The sequence below is a fragment of the Malaclemys terrapin genome, chromosome 3 (assembly GCF_027887155.1).
Source record: "Malaclemys terrapin pileata isolate rMalTer1 chromosome 3, rMalTer1.hap1, whole genome shotgun sequence".
In the NCBI taxonomy this organism is placed as follows: domain Eukaryota; kingdom Metazoa; phylum Chordata; order Testudines; family Emydidae; genus Malaclemys; species Malaclemys terrapin.
Window position 1 is genome coordinate 12113531 of NC_071507.1, and position 18361 is coordinate 12131891.

An 18361-nucleotide genomic window follows, 5' to 3' on the forward strand; every position below is an offset into this window, starting at 1 on the left:
CCTCTGTATTTTCTATTGCAAAACATTTTTATTTGGCTCGTCTTATAAATATGTACGCTTAATCATAGGCGCCGGAGCACCCATGGGGAAAAAATGGTGGGTTTTGAGCACCCAACAGCAGCCCCCTATCAGCTCCCCCAGCCTGCCAGTGTTTGCCACCCGCCAGCAGGCCCTGCTGATCAGTGCCTCCCCCTCCTTCCCCCCACCTCCCACCCGCCACAGTCAGCTGTTTTGCAGCATGCAGGAGGCTTTGGGAGGGAGGGGGAGGAGCGAGGGCGTGGCGTGCTGGGGGAGGGGAAGAAGTGGAGTGGGGGAGGGGCCTTAGAGGAAGGGGTGAGGCAGGGCCTGGGGCAGACCGAGGGGTTAGGCACCCCCTGCCACATTAGAAAGTCTGTGCCTGTGCACTAAATTGTGAGGAGGGTGAGAGGAAGACCTCAAGATGTATGTGTGGAAAAAATGGTTACTTCAGCATTGTTTTCAAAAGAATGGTGGGCGCAATATTTTTTTTAAAGGTGAAAAAATACAAAGCTGACTTTCTAGCCTCTCTTTAATTGTTCCTTGTTTGCTTTAGCCAGAAATGTTTCACTAGCTCTAGGCTAGCAAGGGAGGGTGCTAGAGGCGTAGGAAGTGAGCAGCCTCTGTCTTCCAGAAGGGATGGTACTCAAATGCAGTAAGATGAATTCTGCTTTCGTTCTTCCATGGCTACCAGTTTCACTTCTGTTCTTGGCCAGCTCATGTGTACAGGTGCAAACCCATGAGAACCTGAACCTGGTCTATGAATTTGCAGTGCGATTCGGACATGGGACATGTGGAATCGGGTTTCCTTGAACAAGAGCCTGTGAAAATAGGTTACGATTGAAAAATCTCTGCAACTATTTTGAATGGAATTTGCACATCTTGCCAGCACAAGGATATAGCAGGAAATTTTTAATCAGGGAAGAACAATCATAGAATTGGATGGATGTATACCAGATACTGTCATACCAGACCACCGTTGCTGCCAATGAGTATATTTCATCCAGCATGTCCTTTTAAACTATATTATGCACTATAATCTATGTCCAGCGAGACAGAGAGAGAATACTCCTGGCTTTAGGTGTTTGTGTCTGAATACATTAGGTTTGAGTTTCATTTCATGCCAATGTTGGTCAGGCATAATTCAGCAGAAATCAGTGGAGTTGCACTGTTGTTACATAAATTCAGTATGTGCCTCTGTATTTATGTGGCTTGAACAGTTGGACTCACTAAATATTTAACTTGAGGCTCCAATAGCTACGTAAAGATCTCACGGATAGCTAAATGGTTCTGAAACTTACACAACCCTGTTTTGGTTGTTTGGTTGTTTGTTTTTCCTGGAGAGAAGCTCCATTGGGATCTGTGCCCTGACTGATTTCATGACTGTCTCATTTCAGGGCTTCAGAGAGTGCGCCAGCTAGGAGAAAACACAAGATACTTCCGGCGGAGACTGCATGAAATGGGCTTCATTGTATATGGAAATGATGATTCCCCTGTCGTCCCCTTGCTCCTTTATATGCCTGGTAAAATAGGGTAAGTACTGAAATGTGCCTTGCAGGCAAACAAACTACACAAACATTATATGGAGGGTACGTTTTAAAGTATTCAATCCGGCTACTTGCTGTAGATGTTGCAAGGGAGAAATTTCTTCCTTTCAGTGAACTTGCCATAGGTAGCTTTAAATTGAATCCTGGCCTTAATTTGGAGCCAGCTTCTCCGTACACTAAATGAGTGTATAGAATTTTTAAAAAATCAAAACTCTTCTTTCAATTTCTATTGATGTTTTGCAAAAATTATAATAATTTTAAAAGCTGCGCATTGTCTAATTATTTTGAAGGTATTTCATTGTTTTCCATCTAAGATATGACATGTCTTAGACTGACATACATTTCACCATTTTACGGTATGTGATGATATCTCTTGATTGACTTATGTCTTGATTGACTATTACCTTCTCAACGAAGGCCCAGAGCGTAGGGAGTTGGAGTCTTTGCAAAAGTAGCTCTCGGGAGGAGCCTTTGTTTCTGAGATACCATAAATATGGGTCCTACCCTGGCCCATCAGACCTGGTAACAGTAAAGCCATCCGAATAATTGCTTACTCATTCCCATGTGATCACAGGCCAGCTCTTGCACGGAGAACTTGTGCCCTTTTATGGCCAAGCGTCCATAAGCGTTTCAGGATCTGTGGGGAATAGTGAACTCCCCTGTCTCCCAGTTACACCAGGATCCTTTTAGTCTGAAGTTTAACTATTTATCAAGCCCTCTTGCAAGGACTATCTGACGGGCAGAAAACAGGTCTTATGAGCTATAGAAAATCCTCAGCCCAGAACACAACCCTAATAACTGGCCTGGGGAGAAATGGGAGACAACTTTAGTTGCAAAATCATCTTGTTTCCCTCTTGAGGCATTGGAGATCAACCAAGATGTCTCCCCTTGCCATCTGGAAGTTCAGTGGTCAAGGTGCAGAAACTTCTCAGCATTGGGGCCCCATCTCTGGAACTCCCTCATGAAGTTGTTTGTCAGAGCCCCTCTGTAGCTGTCCCAGTGGCTCATGCATGCTTCCTCTTTGGATCAGTTTATTTGTGGCCACAGTCTCCTCTACCCATTTGCACACATTGGTAGAATGGGTTGTAGTTGAGGCCAATTAATCCACGCTAAGTGTTATGAATCGATCTCTGTCCCTCTGCATTACTTACCTCACAAATATGAACAATTTTCTCCTAGGGACACTGAGCAGGTAGCTGTTCTCCCCATTTCACAGGTGGGGAAATGACACACAGAGGTTAAATGACCGACCCATTCAGGGAGTCTTTGGCAGAGCCAGGAATTAGCCCCAGGTCTCCCAAGTCCCAGTCTCGTGCTGCAGCGACAAGACCATCGTTCTACTTTATGTTCAGTGCCTTGTTCAATGAAATTTGATCTAAATGGCATTAATTTTTATTCATCACCATCTGTTCGTCTAAATATTTGCCTGATATTGAGTCTGATTCTTGCTGCCTTACACTTTACATAGACATTTGCACCTGTGCTCAGTGATTGCAAATTGCTCCTAATCAGAATTCTCTGCTCACTTACATCAGTGATTGTATCTGACAGTCGCTTTGCAAAGATGAAAATGACTACACAAGCTGCAAGGCAGTGGAGAGTTGATGGTAAAACGCCTGTTGACTTCAGTAGGGCCAGGATTTTTTAACCATTGTTTTTCACACTTGAGTGTTTTCTCTTTGTGCTCAGTTTATTGGCAATAATTCACTTTTGTTTTCTTCTTTCCCTCCTCCCAGGGCTTTTGCAAGGCGCATGTTAGACAAAAATATTGGGGTGGTTGTGGTTGGATTTCCAGCTACTCCTATCGCAGAATCGAGGGCTCGGTTTTGTGTGTCGGCTGCACATACACGGGAGATGTTAGACACGGTAAGAACAGCAGATGTCCTGGTGAAATTAACAACAGATGCTAGAGGGGCTGGGAGAAGCTACAAGTCTGTTACTTTGAATCTCAATAATTCATTTTGCTTTTGATTTTCTTGATCGTTGTCACTTGATATTTAAAGCCTAATTACAGATTTTATTTAAAATATTAAATTATACAACAATTAACTGGACTATATTCCCCTGTTCCTAAGAGTGACTAATCTGTAATAACTAATAAAGACCTACATGAGGAGCACACCAAGACCAAAGTTAACTGCTTTGGCAGGAAACCCTAATTGATGTGGTAATAATTGCATATAAGGGTTTCAATGCCCTTATTTTTATTCCATATTTATGTGAGTTACATTGCAGCAGCAAAATATGGCACCATCTTGGGTTTTGTATGATGCATATGGAACTTTCGGTCCAATATTTGGAATTGTTTGTATCTAACAAGAGGGCTAAAAGGTGCAATATGACCAGTTTGATCCCTGTATCTTTACCTGCTTCCAGAAGGGCAGTTACACTTCTGTTGAGATGTCCATTATAAACTTCTGTTTCCATCTGTTCATAACTTTCTAAAAAAAAGTATTTTTAAGATTGAAATTTTCCATCTTCCTCTTAGTCCAAGGGTAAGGAAGCAAATTTGGATGAAATACATTCATCCATTTTTGAGTTAGGTAAGGGTGGAACCTTTTTGGTTGCCAACAGATTTTAAGGCTCTTTTTGCATGAGCATAACTCTCAGAAACTGATGCATTTTATACACTCAGTGTTTTCAAGTGGGAAGAGCCCTGATCCTGCTTCTGACTCCATGCAGCTGGCCCCTGTGCCTACGCAGACCTCAGTGGGACTTGATGTGCGCACATGGATCCAAACACAGTTGGAGGACTGAGACCTTAGTCCTATACTCAAGACTAATTTCCAGGCCAATTTAGACCATTTTAGAAACAAAATTGAAAAATCTGGTTTGCACATGTGCGGTAGGAAATTCCTGCTAATCTTAAAACTACAGTAAGGAACAATGGACTACTCAACACGAAGTTAAAATTAAATGGTAACATATATCTATATCTATATCAATGCTTAGTTACCGAGGTGTAGTTAGGTAGGCTGTTATTTCGCTGTGTAGTTCCAGAGTTGCATAAGCTTTTGATTATGCAACTGCAGTAATACACAGTGAAATCACCCTGGAGATTAGGAGCTTAATCTCTTTATTTCGCTTAGGTTTTCTTTCCTTAAAACAGCAGCATTAAACACATGAAAGTTACAATTTTCAAGCACTAATCTTGCAATTCATCTCACCGCGGTGTGCAAATTGGGGCCTTGAATGCCACTCCCCGGCAGTCACCTTTTACAAGTTTTGCCTTTGCAGCTAGGTATCATTGCCATAGTATTTGCCACACTATCTAAACTTCCCTATGCCTTGTGTGGGGAATGGGAAACACTCTGGGTAGTGTGGTTTAGTTACCTCAGGCAGCTGAAAAGTTTTTAAGGACAACCACTGCGTGAATGTGCTGTAAATCCAGTGTAAAATAAAAACACACAGCTCTTGTGCCATTTTTCATCACAACAACCACTGGCTTAAACCACTGGCAGTCATACATAAGGGGGAAGACCCATAAATGGGAAAGTTTTCAAGGATGGTAATTTTTTTTTAATTACTTTGCAGGTCCTTCTTTATTTAGCTCATTTTACCACATTCTTAAATGGGGGGGAGGAAGAGGGGGAAAGTGAGGGGGGACTTTTCTATTCCTGAGCATATGTTACTGCGTAAACAGGATTGAAAGAACAGGTGCTATATTTTTACTTGATATCAACCTATTGGCTGCTCTTCAGCGTGGGCTTGAGGCTGCAGGGTTCTGATCTTCTCCAGGGAGATTCTGAATCCCCTTGCTTTCTATTGAATCCAATAGGAGTTGAGGATGGGCAGCCACTCACATTATAGGATGAGGCCAGCTGTGATATTAATACAAGCACATTTTCCACTTTTGCTCTCAAACCACGTAATCCTGTTCAAGATATTCCCAATGACCCTGATAAACATCTGGGCCTAGTCCACCACTGGAGTTATACAATGGTAAAACTGGCCTTTGGGATATGTATTCAGATACAGCAATGTTGTCTTATGTTATGTATGTGCCTTTTTCACGTAAAAACGAGAATTCTTAGTTGGAGTATTTTTCTCCCTGCATGTCTGAGAAATACACACAATTTACCAACAGTCGGCTAATAAATATTGCCATTGGCTAATACAACATAGCCTACCATAGAGCCAAATTCTGTTCTCAGTGATGCTAATGTAAATCTAGTGTAGCTCAATTGATTTCACTGACATTCACCAGTGTAGCTGATAGCAAAATTCACCCCTTTGGCTTTATTCCTTTTTCTTTGATTTTTAAACTGTGAAAGCCACATATGTTTTTGTGTCACTTGCTGTTCAAATGTAAAGCAGAAGTGAGAACAGCTTTAAATCCTTTTAAGATAACTGATACAGTGTAATGATCTTGCAGGTCCTGAATGCCCTTGATGAATTGGGCGATTTTCTGCAACTGAAATATTCACGGCACTCCAGGTCATCTCGTCCTGAACTATACGATGAAACAAGCTTTGAACTTGAAGATTGAGTTTCCCACCCGTGAAGAGAACATTATGATATTACAAAAAAGAGAAAAAGCCTAAGAAATATGAATGCATTTCTTCCCTTCTAAGGGCAATTTTTATTTCTCTATTAATTGACCTGAGGGGAGGCACTGTTGTTGCGTTTTACTATATCAAATTTCCATGTGCAAGAGACTATGGCTACAGATCTACTCCCATGGAATTATATGCTTTTTAAGGTATTTTTTATGCAAGCAGACTCTGTCCCATTGGTCAAGTTGCCACTGTGCAGCTTTGGTGCCTTTTTATGAAGAGGCTTTGGCTAGTTCTTAATTCTGGTTGAAATAATAAATTTGAAACCTGAATGGATTCCAGTGTAGTATGTTAGCTTACATGAGTTTCAACTGTCAGACTGGATAATACCTAATGCATCAATGTGGACTGCCCTGGAGGAAATGGCAGATAAGGATCTGCTTACCTAATTTCCACATTTTGAGTTCTCAAAGGACAGCAGGTGTCAGAAGGACATACTAGCGCATGAGAAAACGTTCATACAGAAACCTACTCATATTAAATATTTCTGACAGAAACCTGTGTTCTTGGTCACTTAATGTTGCAAACAAAACCAACCAACCATAAAGTTGTATAGTTCATTGTGAAGAAAGAACACACAACAGGCTTCCTAGTGTGTGGACTCGGAGGTTGTGTGCGAATTGAATCTTTTCGTTAAAGGTGGAAATTCTTTTCTGCTACAGCATTCAATCCGCAGCCTTCTGCATCTTGTTGCCACTGAAGTTACTCGGCAGGCTTGTTCCCTTTTCATGTAGCAGTAGTAAACAATTTTAATAACCCTTTAACTTTCCTGTAAAAGCATTGATCAAAACACTCGGATACTTGCAGTTCACAAACTGCAGCTGACATTTATGACCCACTACCAAGTTTCCCGAACTACTTATGAGCTTAATAAATGCACTAACTAGTAAATAATGCTGAAGCTGCTCGTTACACAGAATATGAAGTCCAGGGTACCCTACACAGCTCTGCCACCTGTTAACTTGAAGACTCTTTGATTTCTGAATGTACTAAGTTTCCCTAGTTGATTTAAGTATCACTCGTTGAACTACTGTGTTCTCTCTTTATGCTATTATGATGTATTCAGGTGTTTTTATTTAAATGGTGTTTATTTTTCAAATGCTTGATTGAAATAATTGAGCTTATGGCCCACAGTCGGAAAGAGAAGTTATGGTCAGAGTTCCATTTCCATTGCATCAGATGAATCTACAAAGATTCTTGAAAAAACATTATCCTCCTCAGCTTTACTTGTCTCACATCAGACTGAGCAGTTTATGAGGAGATTTTTGCAGACCATAGTGGTTGTATGACACCAGTTAAAAATGGTTCTGTAGCTTTAACAAACTCCCAACCATTCCACAATATCAAATGTCATTGTAAACACGTCAGATCAAGAGATGTTTAGCTTTCTGTTGCACAGATGTACCACACTTTCATGTTCTTGAAAGCTCTGGTGTAAACTTAACCCACAGCTGCAATATTAGATTTAGGAACAGAACAATTAAATTGTGGCATACCAATTGCAATATATTACTCCCTGCTTGTTAAAGCAGCTTTAAGGATAAAACAAGGCTGATCAGTTATGAGGTCCTGGGTTTTTTGTTGTCGTTGTTTGTTGTTATGCGAGTTAATAAAATCCAGTGGTGCTATAACTTTAAGAATTGATTACAAAACATTCCATGACATCAGAGGTCAGCTTAGAACATGTATATTGGGGGACAAGGAGAAGTACATAGTGTCATATGATTGTTCACTCTGAACTTGAGAAGCACTAAAGAGGATCGATGGAGAAGATGTTTGTGCATCAGAGTAAATGCACTGCAGAAATATTTAAAATGTTCTTGGGTTTTTTTTTTACATTTAACGTGATTTTTGTTTCTTTGTTAAGCCCCCTATTTGCAAGATACAGCTTCCAGGCAATTTGCCTGTAGGGCGAGTGTGTGCTTAACACTACTCTGTGAGGATGGGGAAAAGAGGGGAAAGGCCTGCAGCTTTGGAGTGCTTTCCTTCAAGGAAAAAGTACTGAGTTGATATATAGAGTTTTGCTCTCCACTCCTGCACATCTGTGGCCAGTTCCTCCGCTAATGTAAATTGGCATAGCTGACTTCTGACCTCCCATCTTAGAGTATATGGTCACAGTCTATACTTCAGAAAACAGCATTACACGTGCTGGTACAACCCATGCTATATTTCTCTCAGCAAGGCCTGAGTTTCATTAAGCTAGAGACTGATCACTTTTCATCCTATTGGGGAATGTTGTCTGTCTAAAGCAAAATTCCTCCTGCCCTCAAAAATTACTCTCTGCTCGCTCGCGCTCTCATATTAAGGAGACAGGCCCTGTATTTTTCAGAGTTGTCAGTTTATATATAAATATTATATGCTTTCCCTTGATTCCCTCCATATCTTACGTATTAGAAAAAGTATTCAGCTTTGAACGCTTGGGGTGAAATCCTAGCCCCATTGCTATTAATAGCAAAATTCCTATTTACTTCAACGGGGCCAGAATTTTCCACAGGGTCCTAATTTAGCTCACGCTAGTTTTCTACCAGTGTGACCTTAGTGGAGTTATTCTAGCTTTACACCAGCGTGAGATCAGAATTTGGCCAGCCCTTGGTAATGAAGGCACTTCACTTCATTTTTAAAAAGTCATCATGTGATGGGTTATTTATTGGGAAATTAACACATCAAGTATAATGATCACAGATTTTTGGTATATGATTCATCAAATGTATTCCATTGAAGGAGTATACATCTGTGGGAGATTTATTTCTCTATCTGAATAGGTGGAGATCCAGAGTTGGTTTATTTTAAGCTTTTAATAGAAGTTCTTCCTAAGTTTTTTGGATAATCAATAAAGATTGTTCATGATGTCATGTGACAACCTCATGCAAGTCTTGTGTTAGTGAGCTCAATAACCCTTTGTAAAATCAGCCAGCGCCAGCAGCCTTGGGAGCTTAAGTACTGGTTCACTGGTGGGTGCTTTGGTAAGACCTAAGAGGTCTATGTGACAAAGCTGTTGAACCATTGCTCTTTCCTCTTCCTTCACACTCCCACCTATATTTTATTATTCACCTTTTCCTGTCTTGCTTGACAAGATGTTTTTCCTCCTTTTCCTCCCTGTAGAAGTCTCGGCCGAGGTTCAGCCCTCAGCGGGGCTGTGGGGTATCCCACCGCCTCGCTCTGGTCTGCCATCAGTCCTGGTCCAGCGGTAGTGTGGGACAGCAAACACACGGTTAGGGGTTCAGGCCCTTAAGCAGGGGCTAAGCCAATAGGTCAGAAAAAGCCCCAGGCCCTCAATCAGGGCGGGGCAGCAACCACGCAGTCTGGGGCTCAGGCCCTCAAGCAGGGGCTGAGTCAATGAGCAAGATGTCCCAGCCTCTCTAGGCCAGGGAAAAGGGGGAGTCTGCCACCCAAAGAGTGGGTGGCAGGGGGGACGCAGGCCCTCCCACTCTACTGCATCCCATCCCGGGTCCGTAGCAGCGGCAGAAACTCGCTGCTGTCAGTGGGGATCCTGGCTGTAATACACTGACATAGGCTCTGGCCGTGCTGCAGCCAGACTAGGGTCGGCTGCCCCCAGGCTCCTTCCACACTCCCCCTCGTAGGGTACCTGGCACGGACTAGTGTCCTCGGTGCTCTCCACCAGCATCGGTTCCTCCGGGTAGGTAGCGAAGGGTAGGCTCGGCTCCTCCTCAGGGTAGCTGGAAAGGGGCAGGCTCGGCCAGTCCTCCTCGGGGTAACGGGCGAGGGGTAGGCTCGGCTGGCCTGGTGAGTCAGCAGGCCGGTTGCGGCCTGCTGCTGTCTCCCAAGCGGGAGCTCGGCCACAGATGTCTGCTCTCTCCGCCGGCTTGTTCTCCACTGAGCTCTGCAGGCAGGCTTTTATACTTCCGGGTCGGCACCATGACCTCTGAGGGGCGGGCACCGGACCCGGTGGCTCCGATCATGTTGGTGTTAGGGGAGGTTCGGCCCTCAGCGGGGCTGTGGGGTATCCCACCGCCTCGCTACACTCCCATGTTTACATCCAGTTAGAATCATAGAAGTTTAGGGTTGGAAGAGACCCCAGGAGGTCATCTAGTCCAACTTCCTGCTCAAAGCAGGACCAACCCCAATTAAATCATCAGAGCCAGGACTTTCTCAAGCCAGGCCTTAAAAACCTCTAAGGATGGAGATTCCACCACCTCCCTAGGTAACCCATTCCAGTGCTTCACCACCCTCCTAGTGAAATAGTGTTTCCTGATATCCAACCTAGACCTTCCCCACTCCAACTTGAGACCATTGCTCCTTGTTCTGTCATCTGCCACCACAGAGAACAGCCGAGCTCCATCCTTTTGGAACCCCCCTTCGTGTAGTTGAAGGCTGCTATCAAATCCCCTCCTCACTCTTCCCTTCTGCAGACTAAATAAGCCCCGTTCCCTCAGCCTCTCCTCGTAAGTCATGTGCCCCAGCCCCACTTCTGTGTGTGTGTTTATTCCTGTGCAGTTGGTTTGCTATAACCATCAGAGAGCACCCATGCAGCTTCAGAACGTACAGGTTTAAAATCCAGCAGTGGGGGGAGAATTGGCATCACAGGCACGGTACGCTGTGCCAGTGCTTTTTGGTGGCCCCATCAGTGTCTGCTCATTCTAACCTTTCATTTTTCAAAAGGAAAGTTCCTCATTACGGTGCTAACCTTACAAATTTGAACCAATGCAGGGTTGTCTGAGCTTGGGCCTGGTTCGCCATTCACCCACACTAGTGTAGATAAGGACTGACTCCTACCCTGATGTCAACAGAAGCTGCACTGGTGTAAGTGAGAGCAGAATCAGGCCCAATAGGTCTAAGTGAGGTGTGAACTTCCCGCATTTATTTCAATGGAATTTTAACTCGGAAACCTAATGATGAGATTTTTTTTATCTGGACTATGTCACAGCTGATCACTAGTAGGAAGATTCAGGGTGAAGTTTTGGATTATGGGAAGCATTTAGATAGAGTACCATCACTTCATTTTTTTTTCCCAATCTGTCCACTGGTGAAAGCATTTCACACAAAGCATTGCTAGCCTATAGGGACAGGGCAAAAAATTGTTAGTTAGTTTAATGGAGGCAAATTATTTTCTTTCATCTAAAATGTGCTGCAACAAACAAATCTCCAACTGCCTCAAAAATGCACACACACAAAAACCCCCACCCCATTTAAAACATGTTCTCATTTTATTCATACATAAAATTTCATTTTTCTCCCAGTGGAAGCAGAGATCCAGGCCCAAATTTTCCAAAGGGGTTACAATATACAGACTAAAAAACTTGCAGATGCAATTCCAAATGCCACATCTCAAATTTTGGGGGTGCAGGAGCGTATTTGCAAACACAAACTGTATTTGTATGTGCAAATAGAGTACTGAGGTGTTTCCCTCCTGTATGTGCAAATACAGTTTGTGTTCACAAACCAGACTCTGGCTAGCCCAATGGGGATAGAGTGAGTAATAGCAGTTGTTCAGAGTCACGTGGGCCCGGAGGTAAGCAAGAGGAGGAGCACTAGACTAGAAGGGAAAGGACAGGGAGTCGGGGGTGGGAGGAAGAGGGCCTGAAAGAGGATCAGTCTTGTTTGGCATTTGGGGGAAAGGGGCCACAGCAGACTCTGGCTTCAGCACAACACTCAGCCATGAGAGGGCAAGTGAAACAGAGGAGGAGACCGGCACCACTTGCCCTGCCTCAGAGTCGCACACAGGAGGGGTCCACACCCTGCAGAAAGGGTCTGTGAGCCAAGGAAGACTGCCCCATGGTGCAGGTAATGCAATGTTAGGGCTTATCCTGTAGGAGCCTGGAGGCGTGCAGGTTGTGATGAGCTGAAGCATGACCTGCAGGCACCCTGTCAGGGTCGCCATCTACTCGGGCAGGCTAGCACTGAGTCCTTTCACCTGGGACCATGGGGGACACCACTAGCATCAGCCAGTCTGTTGCCTTTCACTCAGCCTGGAAGTTTTCCTTACTGCCATGTCAAGAAGGGGTCCTTGCTGTTTCACCTTCCAGATCCTGATGTCTGCATCAGCTTGGTGGCACAATAGGCTCCCCCAAAAGGTTATTATTCCTGGGGTGCACACCACATCGTTACCAGGAGACATCTTTGTCAGGCCCTCGCCTGAGGGAGTGGACACAAATCAGCTCGTGCTGCAAGATAATTAGCTAAGGAGAGGGATGGAGGGTGCAGGACCAGGACAGAGGTGGTGGAGCTGGGGACCACGGGCAGCATCCAGGTGCGACAAATCAGGGCCAGACAAAGTGCACACAGTTTTCCAGGTGAGCAGTGCACAAGGGACTGAATCGTGCAATTTCTGTGGGTGCAAATTGTTCCTGTGATATCATGATGGTGCCTACTTATAGCTCATGCAAAGAGCAGCCTATTAATCTCACTCTGTGATTCCAATGTGTTCATGAAGAGGGGAGCAGGAGGCTGGGGTGATGGCTGCATCTGTCTCTATTATCCTATTTCCCCCCTCTTGCAGCACCCTATGCCAAGTGGGGAGCTGTGCTGGGGCAGACGAGCACTAGTGACACACCCTCCTCTTGGCAGAGCTGAAGCACTGTGCTGGTCAGTGATGACAGTGCTGGCTGATGTGGCTAGAAGAGAGTCTGACAGCAGAAAGTCACTGGAAAGGGTGGGGACCCGCCCATCACAGAATCAGAGGTGAGCTCATTTGGTACCTCTGGCTCAGGGAGTGCACACATCCAGGGCTCAGTTTGGTATTGGACTCAGTGTATGGTAGTGTTGACGGGGGACTGGAGATCTTTGCTCAGGTGTCATGGCTTCATGCATATACCTGTTTCTAATGCTTTGGTATTTAGGAGAGACTAATGGGACAGCTGCATTTGCTGAAACATCTGATCCAGCAAGTGTCCGCCAGCATCCATAGAGGCTGATGCAGATTCTGCATGCAACCCTAGGGACACTGGCACCAATGACCATGCATTGCACCTCCTTGGTCACACTGCTCCCATTTGTATCAGCCAGCAATGAATGGGTTAATGTAATCTGTGCAATTCAGATTTTTCTGTGCCTTCGTCAGACTGGCTGGAATCATCTTAAAATCCCCTTAACGCACCAACAGACCCTCTCCCTTTGGCAACTGGCCAAGAGGGTTCGCATCATCTGTATTCCCCGGGCCAGCAGCTGTGCAGTGTCACTGGGTCCTCGAAGTGTGGCCTCCAGTGCCTCCTCATCTCCAGTAGGGTCGCCCTGCCTGGGAAGCAGGTAGGGTAAGTCTGGGGGTTTTATTAAATCATCTGCTGTGGCTTGGTGAGGATAGTATGTGTTTAGCATGGCGCTGTATTGGGAGTAGCTGCTATTCCTACTCGCTCCAGTAGTGGCATGACAATATCTTCCTTTCTCAGGAAAACTTTGCATGCATGTCTCTCCAGCAAGTGAGTCTCCCATCCACCGGGAGGCAAGATCAACCAGATGTAGCTGGGAAAGCAAGACGTGGAAGCCAGTCTGAGGAGATGGATGCTCACAGGTAACTCGGCTACAAGCAATGCCAGTGACATAATTGGCTGTTGATCTTGGCGCTCTGACATATGCAGGCCTAGGGTTGAGGAATTAGGATGTGTAGAGGTGGGGAACGGTGTAATATTTGGGTAGTGGAGCCTGCTTTCTCATGAACCTCCCACTGAAATAGGCCCTCTGACTGAATTCAGCCATGAAAGTAGGCTGGCACCCTCCTCTTATACAAGGCCAAGGCGTATGTGTCTGGTGACTCACTGAATCTTTAGCGGAAGGGGAATATTCAGTAGAGTTCTCTGCAGGTGTTGTCCATGGTTCTTGCCTTTAGTGCCTGTGACAAGGACAAAGAGGGGTTCTCCATACCCACCCATAGCACAGAGAGCAACTTACCTATCTTATATTCCATATGCAGATCACAGCTCACTATAACATGCCTGCAGCTTGGGTATGATCTCCAGTGGTCTAAAAAGCAGCAGGTAATGGAGGTTTGGTCTGGTGTCCAGTGTTCCAAGCGAAGCTCCAGATAAAGGATGTTTCCTGACATCGTTTGACAGTTAAGGTATGCTGTGACAGCCCCTGGTCTGAAGTAAATTCCTTCTCTACAATTCCTCTCCAGCGACTATTCTGAGCTGGCATCTGGCGGATGAGATGAGTGTATGCATTCCGAAGGCAAAGCTTCCTCAATCAACGTCTGTTTTACAATTACCTCACGGTCACCAGATGGGTCTCCTGACTAGTGCAGGCGTTGGTGGGCACCACGGTTGCTGGATACTCTAATCTAAGGGGGAAGCTGCCCTTTGATCATTCCTAAGACTGAGGGCTCTGCTATTTACAGCTGGGACAGTCAGAATAGAGGTGATATTGTCAGAGCTCTTGGACCATCTGCTCAGGGTTGAAAATTCCCAATGTTCAGGGCACCCCGATGCGCACCTCAGCAGCCACATTATATAGTCTCTTCACAGTAGTGTTACCTAGTGCATAGAGCACCAGAGTAGGGGCTGTTTACACTGTGAACTTACACTGGCATCGCTACATCTCTCAGCGGTGTGAAAAATCCTTTCTTTTGGTTTTGGACATGAACCGCCTAAGCATGGGTTTGAATCGGGGGCTGCAGGACAGAATGTGAAACATACACTTACCTCAGTTATACTAAATCTTTTAATAAAATCTTAATTCAAGAAAAAAAATACGCACCTGATAAATAAACCTTTCCACCCGTCAACATGGGTGATTCTACACTGATGCGCTACAGCGACTCAGCTGCAGTGCTGTAGCTCTGCCACGGTAGCATTTTAAGCATAGACATACCCTATGACTCAACAAAGCTGGGTTCTAGTCCCAGCACTGCGATGGGCCCTGCTCGCAAGTCACTTCACCTTGCTATGCCCTTGTTCCCCATCTATACATGGGGATAATGCTACTGACCTCCTTTGCAAAGTGCTCTGAGTCTATGGGTGAAAAGCGCTATGTAAGAACTTGGTATTATTATCTGAATTGGTCTTTTCATTTATCGATCCCAGAACTGGTCCATTATTCTTGTTAAAAGTATTAGAAGAGTGCTTAGTTTATGCCAGGGGTAGGTAACCTATGGCATGCGTGCCAAAGGCAGCACTCAAGCTGATTTTCAGTGGTATTCACACTGCCCAGGTCCTGGCCACTGGTCCAGGGGGTTCTGCATTTTAATTTAATTTTAAATGAAGTTTCTTAAACATTTTAAAAACCTTATTTACTTTACATACAACAGTAGTTTAGTTATATATTGTAGACTTATAGAAAGAGACCTTCTAAAAACGTTAAAATGTATTATTGGCACGAGAAACCTTAAATCAGAGTGAATAAATGAAGACTCGGCACACCACTTCTGAAAGGTTGCCGACCCCTGGTTTATGCATACCAAACCTAATAACTAGTACAATGACAGGGATTAATTATAAACTCTGTATAAAAATTGCTGGAATACTGACTTTTAAAGTTTGCTTTCTGCTATATTTGTATGGTTCTTTCTACTTAATGCCAGTCAGATTTTAATCTTTTTAACATATGAATTTATCTTTTAAAAGATTTGGAGCCAACCTTTTTCCAATTTGTTAAATGTCTGTTGTCTGTTTGTTAATGTGATGTTCAAGATTTTATAGCACAGTCTTCAAAGCTAAAAATATTTTTTCCAGGAGCTAATTCAAACCAGAGTGTAGGAGCTCGGACGGTTTTACTCTTTAGGCAGAATCCTGAAACAGTAGTGTTCAAATTATATCACAGTTTAAGTAGAAATATGCAGATTAAATCTGAACCTGACATGTCATCTTCTCTGCACATTGCCATCCAGGATTTCAAATATAAATCAATAAAATGTCCAACTACAACAGAGCATATCATGTCATTGCTTAATAGCATATGACAGTAGCCTCTTCATTGGCCCAGATGCCTAATTTTGTTCCAGACCAAGATGGATTCCACACTGTAAATCTAGGCAACCAATTCCCATGGAATTTCAATAGCCAACTCCATTAAACTTCTTAAAAAAAAACAGTCTTGAAATGTGGGGTGTCTGTGTTCTCTCTCCTAGAACTGAGTATGAATCATCCGTAAAGAACCTCAGTGTGTATGCAGGGGCGCCGGAACAGGTTGGGCCAGGGGCCACGGCCCCATCACTTTTAAAAGTGGGAGGGCTATGTCCTCCCACCTTTTACTGGCCCCAAGGGCAAGTGACAGGGGGGAGGCATGGAGAGGAGTGAGCAGGGGGCGGGGCCTAGGGGGAATGGGCGGTGCGATGGTGGGGCCTTGAGGAGAACAGAGGGAGCTCCCATTCCCTCTGTGCGTATGTGCTGGAGGACTTCCCTCGTGTCTGAAAGAGAAGGGACTGACCCAGCTGAGAGCTCCAAAAGGTTTATTTACCAGGTGCATATTTTTTCTTGAATTATGATTTTATTAAAAGATTTAGTATTATTGGCTTCAGTGTATATTTCACATTCTCTCCTGAACCCCCAGATCCAAACCCACCCTTAAGAGATTTGTGTCTGATTGGGATCCAAAATCAAAAGACGGGAAAGTTTTCTGGCTTGGATGAGCCTGAAACCTCACATTCAACTTTCCTGTCCAGATTCCTACACTTTATGATGACAGAAATGACATGGGATAAGTTGATCTCACAAGATTTCTGCCACTTTGGGCCAAAATCTCCTGAGAACAACTCCCATAGTTTTGGTGCCGTTGACTCTAACCCGAGCCTTAATTCAGCCCAATCCAAATCTGTTCTGGATCAGAATACCAAACTTTGTCCATCACTCTTCTTCACACTAACACTCTTTGGGGTGTGGTCTCTTTCTGAAAGGTGCATTGTCTCATTGCTATTCAGCTGAATAGGATCATAACTTGAATGCACTTTGACCCAAAGCTCACCTTTTCTGCTGCACCAGCATCATGTTACCAATAATCTTCGGGTTAATACTATGCAACCAGTACACCCTTCCATTTGCACAGAAGACTTACTGGAGGAAAACAAGATATGCATACAAAACCTACGTGTCTTAGCTTGGAGCCCTACATCTAAATCTCAGGGCTTGTCTACACTTAAAACGCTGCATCTGAGCTGCTGTAGCACTTCAGTGAAGACGTTACCTAGGCCAACGGGAGGGCTTTTCCCATCCACATAGATAATCCACCCTCTCCGAGAGGCAGTAGCTAGGTTGACAAGTCTACAGCAGGGATTAGGTTGGTTTACAGGATGTGGATTTTTCACACTCCTGAGCAACATAGCTATACTGACCTAATTTCCGAGTGTAGAGCAGAGTCAGGAAATATGTTTTCCTCCTTTCTCAGAAGAAGTTTGGCAGTCAAATCATAAAACAGTTGTTTACTATTAGGACTTGTCTACACGGAGATAGGAAAATTAATCTGAATTATTAAAGGTGTGAATTCAATGTGGATAACTTAAATTGCATGAAACTTCTGTGTCGACATTGTAAAAAGCAACAGAGGGTCCTGTGGCACCTTTAAGACTAACAGAAGTATTGGGAGCATAAGCTTTCATGGGTAAGAACCTCACTTCTTCAGATGCAAGAGATTCTCTTTCAAAATTAAAATTAATTAAGGCCACTTTAATTCTGAATGAAAGAGTCAACTCATGGGTTTAATGTAGTTTAACTAATCCACACCTTTTAGTTAATTCGGATTAACGTTCTTAAGCATCCACATGTAGACAAGCCCTGAGTGTTTACTCAGCCAACCGGTGCTAATATGAATAACAAGATCTCTCACAACCTTCTTAGACTATTTCATTTTAAATGATAAACCATTGCCTGGCATGCCAGGACAGAATAATCCTTTACTATTTTCATGGTGTTTGTAACCCAGCCAAAGCTCTTTGATCTTGAAGATCTTTTCCGTCAGATTCGTTACATACAAAATTAGGCCACTGTTAACAAGAACAGAGTGTGGAACACAGTGTGAGTTAACAATAAGGTACACAATTTCTTTCCCTCTATCAACACTATCAGTTACTGCCACCAGCAAAAAGAAGTTTAGTTCCCATCCATATGGAACCATTAGCATTTAAAAGGAAGACTGAGTTTTTTTTCTCACTTCAGTGACTACCTATCTAATGTCATGTACATTGCCACAAATGATCTCAAGGGTTACCAGACAGTGTGGCTGCCCATGTGGTGAATTACAAATATCCTTCTAAATACCCCCAGCGGATGCAAATTGACTTTGATTCCCTCCACCCCCAGGTCCTTGAAGGGGAAATATTTGTATTGCTCTGCCAAGATTTTATTTATGTCCTTTCCAGTGCTC

The 18361-nt window shown here is 44.0% G+C and overlaps 1 protein-coding gene across 1 annotated transcript in view; it reads left to right on the plus strand.

Annotated features, from left to right (window-relative positions):
- The window catches only part of SPTLC3 (serine palmitoyltransferase long chain base subunit 3), a 126758-nt gene extending 117845 nt beyond the window's left edge, over positions 1-8913 (plus strand). The window contains exons 10-12 of the mRNA XM_054021441.1: positions 1413-1548; positions 3299-3428; positions 5938-8913. Coding sequence (XP_053877416.1) covers positions 1413-1548; positions 3299-3428; positions 5938-6051 — 380 coding nt within the window. The 3' untranslated portion in view covers positions 6052-8913. The remainder of the gene's footprint in view (positions 1-1412; positions 1549-3298; positions 3429-5937) is intronic.
- The last annotated feature ends 9448 nt before the right edge of the window (positions 8914-18361 follow it).